General features: G+C 44.4%; 1 protein-coding gene across 1 annotated transcript; it reads left to right on the plus strand.

Moving 5' to 3' along the window:
• The first annotated feature begins 155 nt into the window (after positions 1 to 155).
• Positions 156 to 11448, plus strand: CSN6 (COP9 signalosome subunit 6). The gene is made up of 4 exons (XM_050173130.3): positions 156 to 622; positions 3909 to 4235; positions 7483 to 7764; positions 11026 to 11448. Exons 1-4 carry the CDS (start codon positions 338 to 340, stop codon positions 11062 to 11064), a joined length of 933 nt encoding a protein of 310 aa, XP_050029087.1. The 5' UTR covers positions 156 to 337; the 3' UTR covers positions 11065 to 11448.
• The last annotated feature ends 659 nt before the right edge of the window (positions 11449 to 12107 follow it).

The raw sequence follows: 12107 nt of genomic DNA on the forward strand, positions 1-12107 counted from the left end.
TCTTAGTAAACGCGCACACCTGTTGCTTAAAATTTTGGGTGCCTTTAAATTTTGAAAATACGCTTCGCATTTGTTACACAGCATCGAGTTGCTATGGTGCACATAAATAAGCATATAAGCATAAAGAAGGGTGTACTATGGCTAGACCAGTGGCTAGACGGTAGCCGATAAGAGCCGTCGTGCCGTCGTCCGTGAACGATCAATGTGGGTCCGGCAGCTGGTTTGATTGAGCGAAGCGTTAGCTCTGCGCGCGACGCGTTTGTGAAGCCGTTGTCCAAAAAGGGCCGGGCGAACCGTCCAGTTGTGCAGAGCTACTTTCACAAGGCCGTTAACCGCCATGGAGGTGGACGAGGTACCAGCAAATGTGATGGCTGCTTCGGGCACCACAGGCAGTGTGTGTGTCTCGTTGCACCCGCTAGTGATTATGAACATTTCCGAGCACTGGACGCGAATAAAGGCCCAGGAAGGCAAGGCGCAGCAAGTTATTGGTGCCCTCATTGGCAAGCAGAAGGGTCGCAGCATCGAAGTCATGAACTCCTTCGAGCTTGTGTTCAACACCATTGAGGGGAACATTGTGATTGACAACGACTACTACAATGTCAAGGAGCAGCAGTTCAAGCAGGTACCCGTGTCTAATTCCAGCAACGATATATAGAAGAAGTGTCACAGGTCGATGTTTATTTTGCTGCGTGACACATTTTGAATCCGTGGTTGCTGTACGCTTTTGAAAACGCCGACCTGTCACTGCTCTGTGACATAGAAGTGGTCGAGGTTATTGCACCCTCGTGTTAACTGACCCACGTCCAGAAAAAAGTTGATATCGACACGGAGCGACCGACCCAATGTCGTGTGTCTCCGTTGTGTTTCACCCGCTGTGGTTGCTCAGTGGCTATGGTGTTAGGCTGGTGAGCACGAGGTCGCGGGATCGAATCCCGGCCACGGCGGCCGCATTTCGATGGGGGCGAAATGCGAAAACACCCGTGTACTTAGATTTAGGTGCACGTTAAAGAACCCCTGGTGGTCGAAATTTCCGGAGTCCCCCACTACGGCGTGCCTCATAATCAGAAAGTGGTTTTGGCACGTAAAACCCCACAATTTAATTTTTTTTTTCCGTTGTGTTTAGCAATGAATACATGTGGTTGTTTACTACATATACTAGCACGTTGCGTCTGTTCTAGCCATTGCGGGTCCATCTTATATGCTTTAAACATTGGCTCAGGATAGCCGCACTGTGCGTTTCGTAATACCAGCATGAGTGTGCTCAAATGTTTTCTGGTGGTTAGAATAGCGTTGTTATTGTGGGATGACAATTGAAAACATCGGCATAATGTCATTCAGACCACTGAACTGCAGTGTCTTCACTGAGGTTTGTACAACTGCAGTGCACCGTATTCTGCACCGTACTGCAAGTCATATCCTTTAGTGAGACGAATGGTTCTTTTTTTTTTTGTTTTTTTAACGTTTGGGTGCACAACGTTCTAATCTACATTTGTGGCACTTGATTGGAGCACACAATTGGACATGCTACATAAAACACTGCCCAATGGCACAAAAGTTCTCGGCTCAACGGTAGCCCGAGATAAATGGCCGACCTCAGCCCATGGTCAGCTGCTGAATGCAGCCCACATTTCGGGATTGACACTGGCCTCACGTTGGCCGACGTTATGGCCAGTGACATTGGGCCGACCTGAAAGGCCAACTGTTAACCACATTAGGACCACGCTTGGCCCAGTGATAATTATCAAAGTTTGGTAGGTCGCTCGTTTGATATCTGTTTGCTTTTATACGAGGTGTTTTTTAGCTGCACCAAAATTTTTAAAAAATTGCCTGTGGGAGATAGCACAATTCTAACCTTTGAGCTAAATTGCATGATGAGGCGGCCATTACTTCTATTAGAAATCAAAATACTTCATTGAATAATTAACATAATTGCACTAATTAACTTTTTAATTATTCACTTTACGGAACATATTTTAATCTATGAGTTATAGGAGGCGACTTCGCAAAGCGCATCTACTAGGAACGAATTCTTGGGGCTGCACCAGTTTCGAGATACTAATTTTTGAAGTGTCCGACGAAATGAATTGGCATTACAGTTACTTTTGTGTTTAATGCATAAAAATGTATCATAACAATGTCATAACAATGTAAGTCGCATAACAGAGCATTTTTATTGCTGCAAGTTTGACGGTGCCTATGTCGAAACCGGTGCCATTCTCGGAATTCGCTCCAAGTGGATGTTCTAAACAGACTCACTAGCTACTATTCGAGAAGGGAAATATGTGCCGTAAAGTAATTAATTACAAAGCCAATTAGTGTAATTACGTTATTCTGTTAAGCATTCAGATTTCTTGTAGAAGTAATGGCCATGCTCATCGAGTAATTTATCTTGATGGTTAGAATTGTGCTATTTGTCACAGACAAGTTTTTAAAAATTTGGTGCAGCTAAAAGATGTGCACTGGTGCAAGGTCAGCACACACAAATACAGATTGCAGCGAATTCTTTTGATCCATTTATTGAACAAATATCTGTAAACCATACGTGGTAGAAGCGCTCAAATTTGTTGACATGTTTAATTGCACATGACTAGACTAAAAACTGTACTGCAGAAATTAGGAAGCATACTTTACTTGGTAGTGCTGTTTTGTAAGTAACGCTTAAAAATAAATATAATTTGATATATGTACCATATAAAGTCCATACAATGGTAATATCAAAAATCAGTTCAGTAAACTTCAGTCATGCCGGTTAGTTTGCGCCCTGCCTAACCTTGCTGCAGCCTTTCAGTGCGTCCTCCTTGTCTTGGGTGTTGAAGATCCAGTGCATCACAACGGAGCTCACATCTTGCATTTAGACTTTGGAGTGGTTCACTATCAAGGCAGCCTGCAAATCAAGAAGCAAAGAAGAAGCATTAGAATTGTTTATGTTGAACTGTCTGGTCACTAGACAGGCATGAGCGGACCGTGGGCCTCACTTGTCTGGCTGACTAAGTCAGCCACCTTCCCGACTTGTTACCAACCGTCGGCCATTGGCTAAGTTCCATAGGGTAGTGCTACAGCTGGAGTTCTCATGCCATACTCATAGCGAATTCTGCAGCCATTGCAGTCAAGGAGAGCAACAAAAATTAATTTGTGGAGATATCTTGAGGTGACCTAAATTTCATTGTAATGCTCTTCTGCTTTTCAGCTTTCCTGGTACGAAGATTACATATGCATTGGCAACAGTTACTATACTGCCTCTTCACAATGCTCACAATTTGTTGGAGTGTGGCAACCTCTGTCATAACCCTCCGATTCTCAAGCCTGCTTGTGCCTAGCAGAGCACTGCCTCAGTGCTGGATTCTTGTGGTGCTTCAGTGTGTGGACAATGCACTTGTATTCATTTTAACAAGCGTTGGGTTGTCTTCAAGAGACATGTCCTATTCACTTGCACATTTCTCAGTAAATAAGCCATTTATTTTATGCCAAACCAACTCGAGAGGTTCTGAGGACCTCAATGTATTACTGAAACTAGAATTCTCACATTTGCCTGAATTTGTTAGTGTGTCACTTTAACCCTTCCTGTTCTGCAGTTACTGACGAAAACTGTGCCAAATATTCCTGAAATAGGATGAGCAGGCAGCCATGCTTCTAATAAAACAAAAGCTGCACATATGTCACTATCACAAGTGCCGCTATCTACTGTTGGAAACTGAAACTAAAAACAAGTCGACTGATATACTCTTCATCGGTTCACACAACAAACTATTCTTCCTTATGGCGACTGTATTTGTCAGCAGTAGAGAAAGTGTTAAAGAACCCCCAGTGTTCAAAATTAATATGGTGCCCTGAACTGCAGCAGCTTCTGCATCTCAGCGGTTAATTCCGGACATAAATGGCCATCATTCAACCAAGTGCCTGCGCTACAGGTGTTCAGCGACCTGGACTTTCTTGGCTGGTACACAACGGGAGGCCCACCGACCGAGTCGGACATCCAGGTGCATCGGCAGATATGCTGCATCAATGAGAGTCCCGTGCTGCTTAAGCTGAACCCGCAGGCACGTCACAGTCAGCTGCCTGTGGCCATGTACGAGTCAGTCATCGACCTGGTCAATGGGCAGGCCACCATGCTTTTCGTCGAGCTGCCCTATACGCTAGCCACTGAGGAGGCTGAGCGCATTGGTCTTGACCACATGGCACGCATGTCAGCTGCCGGCGAGTCTGGCGAAAGCTCCCTTGTGGCCCAGCACTTGCAGGTAAGGTGTTTCATAAGTGGCGGTGGACAGCCCTTGTTCTGTTCGTATTTGCCCTTAGCTCACTGAGAGCGTTTGCTTGGCAAAAAATCTATTTGGGGAAATTGTGTCGTGCATGCAAATATGAAACTGTCCGCATTGAAGTGCCAACACACATGCCGTGGATTCTATGGGGACGCTCGACTCTTGCACGTCCACTGGCATTTTTTTCTGCATGGCTCTTGAATCTCCTGTAATCCGGCTCGCCTGCGAAGCATGGCACCGCATGTGGGTGGTGTGTTTGCCGATTGATATGAGAGATGTCGCGAGAGTTGCGCTGCTAACGCCATATAATAGGGGGGTTACTCGGGCGCAAAAGGGAGTATAACCAGTTCTTTGGTTTGAGGTCAGCGAGCTGCATGGACGTTTTGCGCGCTCACCATCCATTCGCGGGACCATCCGGCGAAAGGCTTAGGAGCAGGACACCAGAATCGACGAACATAATCATTTGAACACGCCACTGTTTGCATGACCGTCCAACGTTGTTCCATATGAAGGCAAACATGTTCACTTGCTATCTGATTGCGGTGAGTCGGACTTCCTCGGTTTATCCTGTGCCCATCAGTAATAATTCGCCTGGCTAGATTGGTGTATAAAGGCGCAATAAATGCCCTTGTTGTCTGCACTAATGTGTTGTCATTCCTTTATCCTAAGGGCACATTTGAGACCCCATAATTCGTGTCCCCTTCTTTTTCCTGTGTGTCTGTGGGTTGTTTTGTTCTCTTCATTCCATCTGTTATGTCCCACATCTTGCTCTCTGTTCTTACTCTGATCAGATCTTTAAAATGTTGTCTGTGGAAGAAAGCACAATTCTGCCTTTCTATGTTGATTGCTTGAATAACCATTATTTCTAGAACAAATCACGACATTCAGTTTACCAACTGCCCATATTCTGCCTAATAAATTATTAATCATTTACTCTAGGGCACATATTTAAAATGTGGAATTAATGAAGCTGCATCAACTTAGCATAATCTCTGTGATTAATGCCAGTTTTGAGGTACACAGAATGTTCCGACGAGACACATTGTTGTTTCAATTGATAGTGTCCCATAGCCTTTCCTTGCACAGCATGGGCCACGGCTAATACAAACAGCAATGAATTTCGTAGCACATCTTGGGGATGGCTACCTCAAAACAGCTGCTGATCTCAGGGGTTCTGCTAAATGGATATTATGACCCTGCATTGGTTTGCGACACTTGCCTCAAAGTGAACAATGTTGTAATTAGCGAAATTTGGTTAGTTACCAAACCAAAGATTGCAGTTTGTCACGCAGGTGAAGCCTGCTTCTGCAAGTATTAATCAACCTGGAGAAATCGAATTGCATCATTTGCCATAGTATAACTGTCAAAAAAACCTGTTTGAAGTAGAAAAGAAAAAGGAAATAAGCAAACTTCAGCGACTCCTCTGACACTCTACTCATTTGCGGTGACATCAATTATTCTTCCAACTACCCCCACCACCCCCAACTATATGCAACAGTGATTATCATGATGATAACAGTGGCAGCACAATGACGACAACACTTAATCTACAGAGATTTAAGACGGTGATGTTTTGAAGGGGAGCACTGGCAATAACTGCTGCACTGAAAGCTGCGCAGCAAACTACTGCTGCACCACGCGCCAGCTGACCTGTGTGAGCAATGTTGTAAGGGCGTGTGCTGAAGCTGTCACCAAGTTTTGATGTAGAAGGCTCTTAGAGTAGATGCCACCATCTTCTCAAGAACAACCTCTTTGCAATGCACTGAACATCATCTTCGTCCGTTACAGTATTGCCTGCAATCACCTCCGACATGGTATTAGCGCAGACGCCAATACTCTTGTGCATAAAACCCCTGCACAAACCGCTAAGCACGAAAGTACATAACGTAGTAGCTCAGTGGGCAGCACAGCCAGCTCCCGACTGCACATTGCCATAGGTGCATGAGACCGATGTGCGGCATCTTTAGTGGGCAAAGTTTTGTTTTTCTTTGCCATATGGTAAGTGTGAAGATGAGGAGATGGTGAGATGAGAGGATATGGCCCAATGTCTACGGTGGCAGCATGACAACAACAGTGTAATGCAGAAGACAGATAGACGTAGCAAACTTGGTCTCAAGCTCTTAACAGCTGTCACAGTGAAAAACACAAATGGAATATGTACACAGTCTTCAAAGTCAAACTAACATAATTTTAATAAAAACGCTATGCTAGTGGTTTATGCACTTTGGCAGACACAACTTTTGCGACCAAATGAATTGATCAAATGTGCAATTAGCAAAAACTTCATTAATTTTCTTGCTGTCGCAATTGCGGCTTATGCTTACATTTGAAACCTTTAGACAGTCTTATTTGAAGACAACTTCACGTTGTTGGATTCTCCTGGAGCACTTCTGAGATATTCGTGTGAATGTCTCAGATTATGGTAGATGTATCGAGCTGAAAGCCGAGTGGTGTCAAGTAAATGTCAGCCCTCATTACTTCACCATGGCACTAGCACAGGGGACATCACCTCAGAGGCAGAGACATGAAGCAGTGAGCACCAGTTTGCTATAGGCAGACAGCAGCAGAAAGAACACACAGCCTCCACGCCAGCAGGCAACAAACTTTTTTATTTTTCAGCCCTTCTGATAAATCCACAGAACTCTTTAGTCCTGTTATGGTGGTGGTTGGTAAGGCTTTGTTGACAGCGTTGAAATGAAACATGCCACTGAGGCACAAGAACACACAAAAAGGACGCACGTGACATGCGAGTTGTCAATTTGTACATTTTGCTTGGGCATGTACAACCAACTGGCCCTTCCAACCTTAAATCTTTCATACTCACGGGCAGTTTTCTCTGGCATTGAAGGGAAAGCTACAGGGGCAGACCTGCAAATGTGTCAGTGTTCCAGGTATTCGGGCAGTGTTTGACAGGGCTTTTGGTTTCTTGGAGTGAATATTGAACCAGCATAACTGCTGCGTGTGACTGTTTTGCATTTACCCTAATTTGAAGGAGTAAAACAGAAAAATAAGCGAAATTTAACACTCAGTGGTGCGGTTTGTGTTATTTTGCTTTTTTTTTTTGATGAGATGTTTATGTTTTTTACTCCCTTAGCTAATGTGGATGAGAGTGTGGGACTTCAGGAGTGCTATTACTTGGGCATGCTTTGCCTTCATAGCTTTTCTTCATCGGCACAGCAAAGTTGTCCGTGAGTGCAGCTGTTTAAAGCGAAAGCAATTCACACAGGCCCAGCACAGCGCCATCAAGATGCTGCACAGCAGGGTGCGCCTGGTGCTGGAGTATGTGAAGGCAGTGTCCGCGGGCACCCTGCCGGCCAACCACGAGGTGTTGCGGGATGCGTTTAGCCTCTGCCACCGGCTGCCCGTGCTGCACACGCCCAGCTTCCAGGGCCAGTTCTACAACCAGTGCAACGATGTAGCCCTCATGACCTACCTGGGCACCCTCACCAAGGGCTGCAACACCATCAACCAGTTCGTCAACAAGTTCAACCTCCTGTACGACCGACAGGTGCGTTTGGGCCGCGCTGTTGGTTCTTAGCCTGACTTGCACCTGCTCTTCCTCCTGTCTCAAGTGCCACAAAGTGGCCTTGGCAGTTGCTTTTCAGGGAATATAGTTGGTCCTCTTGGTTTGTGTTCAGCTTCGGGAACGGTGCATGTGACGAGGCAAGGGCTTGTCCTGTTTGTCTCTATTGTCTGCACTGCTGGCCAGACTGTACATCAATTAGGAAACTCCTGTCAGGACACCAATGGTTAGGGATCGCGTTTGTGTATGCAACTGGTGCTTGGTAAGGAGCAGCAAGGTGTCAGTCTGCCTGCTTTACCGTGCACTGGTCACTGTGGCATGGAAATGTGGGACTTACTTGTCTGTACATGTGCAGTAACATCGGACAAGTAACAAGTTCTTAAATTTTTAGTGCATCCATTGTCACATTATCTGCACTTCTTGACGTGTTCTCGTAGGAAATTGAATGTCTGTTCTGTATGTTGGAAAGCTTCAAGTTTTACATTGTTTAACAACATGTTGAAATGAAAGGACTGTTTTGACGGAGTGACTTGGCAACAGGTTTCATCAAAAGTTAGATTGGTTACGTATAGTATTAGCATTATAGAGTTGCGGCTTTTGACTGTAGGCTGCAGCACGCTAAAATAAAAACAGATCTAATACAACTCTCAGACTTCTACTGCCAAGACAACTGGTTTGTGTGATCTATTCAGCCTGATTTTATTCCCTCACAGACATATGCATTTGAAAAAACATTTTTCTGCATATCATTCTTAGTGAGACTGATTTTACAACACAAAAGAAATTAGTAAAGCCAAAGTAGTAAATTACAGTAGTAGACAAAGTGGCTACTAAACGCTTTCCTGCTCTCCACCATTTCAGTAATGTTCCATATTAGATGCTTGCTTTGCAAAGATGTGTGATGTACTTCTTGCAAGTTCTTCAGTGCTCTTCTGGGGTGGCTGCTTTAATTTGTGGCAGCTCCTTCTCGTGCTCTTCCCAAACACTGTGCTAAACAGAAAAAATGTGCTTTGAGCTGTAAACTAGTAAACCACCCTACTGCAATAGCAAGGAAGCCACTTTCACTGTGAGAAGATGCTTGGTAAGCCAGAAAAAGTGCAGAAACAAAATACAGGTGGGCTCATGCTGTCTGTTTAATACCTTGATCACAAATGACAGCATGCAATGTTGTCAGAGTAATTCAGAAGCATGGTGTTACAGGTGCACCAGACGTGCAAAAATAAGAAAAGCTGGGGACACGTGCTGCTGTAGCTTTAGTTATGATGAATCAGATTTTCTTTAAAAGTGAAAGAACTTCCCATTTCCAAACATAGCTACCATTTCAATACTATCACCTTTGCTGAGGAAAACTCCAGGCATTCTGAAGTTGTGAAAAGAAGGGAGTAGCCATGCCGTGCCTCAAGTCTTCACTCGCCAAGTCGTGTGTGCACAGGATGAGCATCAGCTTTAGCATGCAGGCTGTGCATTTATTAGAGGCAGGTTTACTTCATGTTGTCGTAGCCACTGTCTCAGAACACTTAAAAAAGTTTGTGATGTCATTCAGTTCGGACACGGTTGCAGATAGCATTGAGAGTAGGATTATGGAGAGTCGTGGGTACACTTTGCATTTGCTCTCTGCCACATAGGCTCTAGAAAGTAGAGAGTTGTTACAGTGTCTATGGTGTCAACGTGATTTGCAGCTGGCAATAAGTTAGAAAGATATGCGTAACCTTGCAGAAAAGGAAGGAGCAGTTGAATGGCAAAAGAAGACCTGAGAGGTGTTAAAAGCATACGGACAAGTTCTCAGGATCCCGAATGGGCATGCTTTATAAAGTTCCTTTTAGCTGTGGTCGCTTTTGCATAGGGCAGACGGGCCATTTCATCAATCAGAAAGCATCATCATCAGCCCATTTTTGTGTCCACTGCAGGACGAAGGCCTCTCCCAGCGATCTCCAATTACCCCTGTCTTGCACTAGCTGATTCCAACTTGTATCTGCAAATTTCTTCATTTCATCACCCCACCTAATTCTCTGCCGTCCTCGACTGCGCTTCCAGAAGGCATAAACAGTTGTTAACTGGTGGAACATCGTCGAAACTTTTGTTGCATTGTCACGATTGTAAGTGTACTCCAAAATTTGCAGACAGCATAGTTCCATACACACATAAGAAAAGAATAAGTGCACTTTATGGTTGGGGCATGGCATATCATTTAACAGCGGTAGCACTTGCACAAGTCGGTCCATAATTATTTTGCACAAAGAACTGCCATGCCTAAACAGTCATTTTTTTAGAGTGCCTGCACGTGTCCATGATTGACAAGTTGGCGCTGTCTTCCCTTGAGCATCTGTGGTAAGTTTGTGGCTTTGTGGCCAATGTGCGACTTTTCGGCTGATAGCATTTGGGTTGTCCTTGTCATTCTACTTGAGCCCGCATTTGCATGCTTGCCTTTGCAAATGGGCACCTGAGGATTGTGCAGCGCTGCAGTCAGGCAGCTCAAAATGGTGGCCCTTTAAACTATTGTGCATGGCAGCTTTCATGGTGATGGCCATTCTGCGGTTCGGGAATAAGTTATGTGTAGTGCATTTCTTTGGTCACACGGTCTGTCATCGCAGAGTGGTGAATAATACTGTAATAGTACTACGAAAGACACCTTTCAGAGAAAATGTCAGTGTGCTGTCAGCACATTGCAAATAACATAACTGCCTTGTGGACTGCTTGCTTAAGCACATTTGCTTGAGGAAATGTGAGTTGCCTTCAGCTGTTGTCATTACATTTCGTTCATTATAAGGAGTAGACAGTCGCATATTGTTTTGCTTCAAGAAAAGTAACTTGCTATATCCATTGAAAGGGAAGCCTTGCTTTGTTAAATTAAGGTAACATATTTCTATGGAAATTCGAACTGGAGTTTTGTTTTGTTTGTTTCATTCATTATTGCTATAATGAGGTTCAACTGTACTTGAAATCATTACTATTGTAAACAGCAAGAGAAAACCCTCTATATTGACTAGCATTGTCGGTATGCACATTATAGAACTGCTGCATGTATCTGACACACTGAGCTTGCATAACGCATTGGAGTATTGGTTCAAATTAAGGCTTTTAAAAGCGTGCAGCTTGTCTAAAACATCATGATCTTTTTATGTGCTCATCATCTTGGATTATGACAAAGCTAGTAATCCATGAATAGAGCATTAATATGCCAAGAAGATCTCAATCAGTTCAAATCCTGGTCATAGTCAATATATGTATCTTTTTCCGTTTATACAGGGAATGGGACGACGCATGGGCCGGGGACTCTTTTTCTAGGAACTGTGCCGTTTTTCGAGTGACAGCACAGAATGGAAGCGCACCAAACAAGCCCAACAAGCAAGCTCACTGGATGTGCGGTATCGTCACCTGTTAGACAAAACGAAGAAACTCTCAGAATGAGCAAATCCTGCTCGTCAATGGTGCCATCTGTTGTGCATGCCTGTGAACAGACTGTGCTTCTCTCTCGCTCTCTCTTTTTTTCTTCTAAATCTTGTGATGCAGTTGGCATCGCAGCAATGTATACACGCAGTGCGTGTGCATAGCAGCCATTCAAATTTGTTGGAAAGAATGTTGCTTCACTTCTTTTCTTCTTTTTCTATTTGAGTAAATGCAACAATTTTTGGCCGAGGCGAGCAGTAATAAACAAAGTGGTGATCACAACCTGCCTTGTGTATTTCATTTTATTTTATTCTCTCGTGAAACATCAAATTATGCCCACAGAAGATTTCCCATCAGGGGTGCGCGAATACTTGAATATCACCGAATCGAATAGTGAACATTCGAATAATTGGATTCGCGAATCTTATATCTGCTATTCAATTTTTCGAATATTCAGTGTGGAGACCCGTGCAGTGCCACATGTCACTTGCACCGTGAAGCCCCACATGCCGCCTAAGCGAGCGTTTCACTTCGTTTTCGGCGCAACAAGAACGCCGCCCCGCGTGTGCATACCTAGGCTCTGCGTTTAACTCTGCCCGGCTGCATGCGCTGGTACGGGGATTGCACACACAGAACAGCACCGCGTTGCCCGGGGCCACCTCTGTCGGTACAGAGTTCGTCCAGGTCTACAGGACTGATCTATACAATAACGCGACTCTGGACAGAGGGAACAGCAACAAAAGCAGCGCGAATTTCGGAAAGTGCAAAAGCATGTGTGAAGATTCGGGTCTATTTAGCCTCCGGGAAGCCGTCAACCTCAACTGCACGCATTATCTCGGGGACGATCATATAAGACATCAGTACAAATATGTTTATGTTTATGTTTATATGCATATGTTTCTATCTTTTTCGCAAGCTTTTTTGTGTGTTGACATCATGAA

Source organism: Dermacentor andersoni, chromosome 3, assembly GCF_023375885.2.
Source record: "Dermacentor andersoni chromosome 3, qqDerAnde1_hic_scaffold, whole genome shotgun sequence".
Lineage (NCBI taxonomy): Eukaryota > Metazoa > Arthropoda > Arachnida > Ixodida > Ixodidae > Dermacentor > Dermacentor andersoni.

What these genes read in the sequence shown, in the direction of transcription:
- CSN6 (XM_050173130.3), top strand. Translation starts at nt 338, where the DNA reads ATGGAGGTGGACGAGGTACCAGCAAATGTGATGGCTGCTTCGGGCACC. An exon ending in AGGAGCAGCAGTTCAAGCAG is followed by an intron (nt 623 to 3,908) that starts GTACCCGTGTCT and finishes CCTGCGCTACAG; the next exon opens with GTGTTCAGCGACCTGGACTT. An exon ending in TTGTGGCCCAGCACTTGCAG is followed by an intron (nt 4,236 to 7,482) that starts GTAAGGTGTTTC and finishes CAATTCACACAG; the next exon opens with GCCCAGCACAGCGCCATCAA.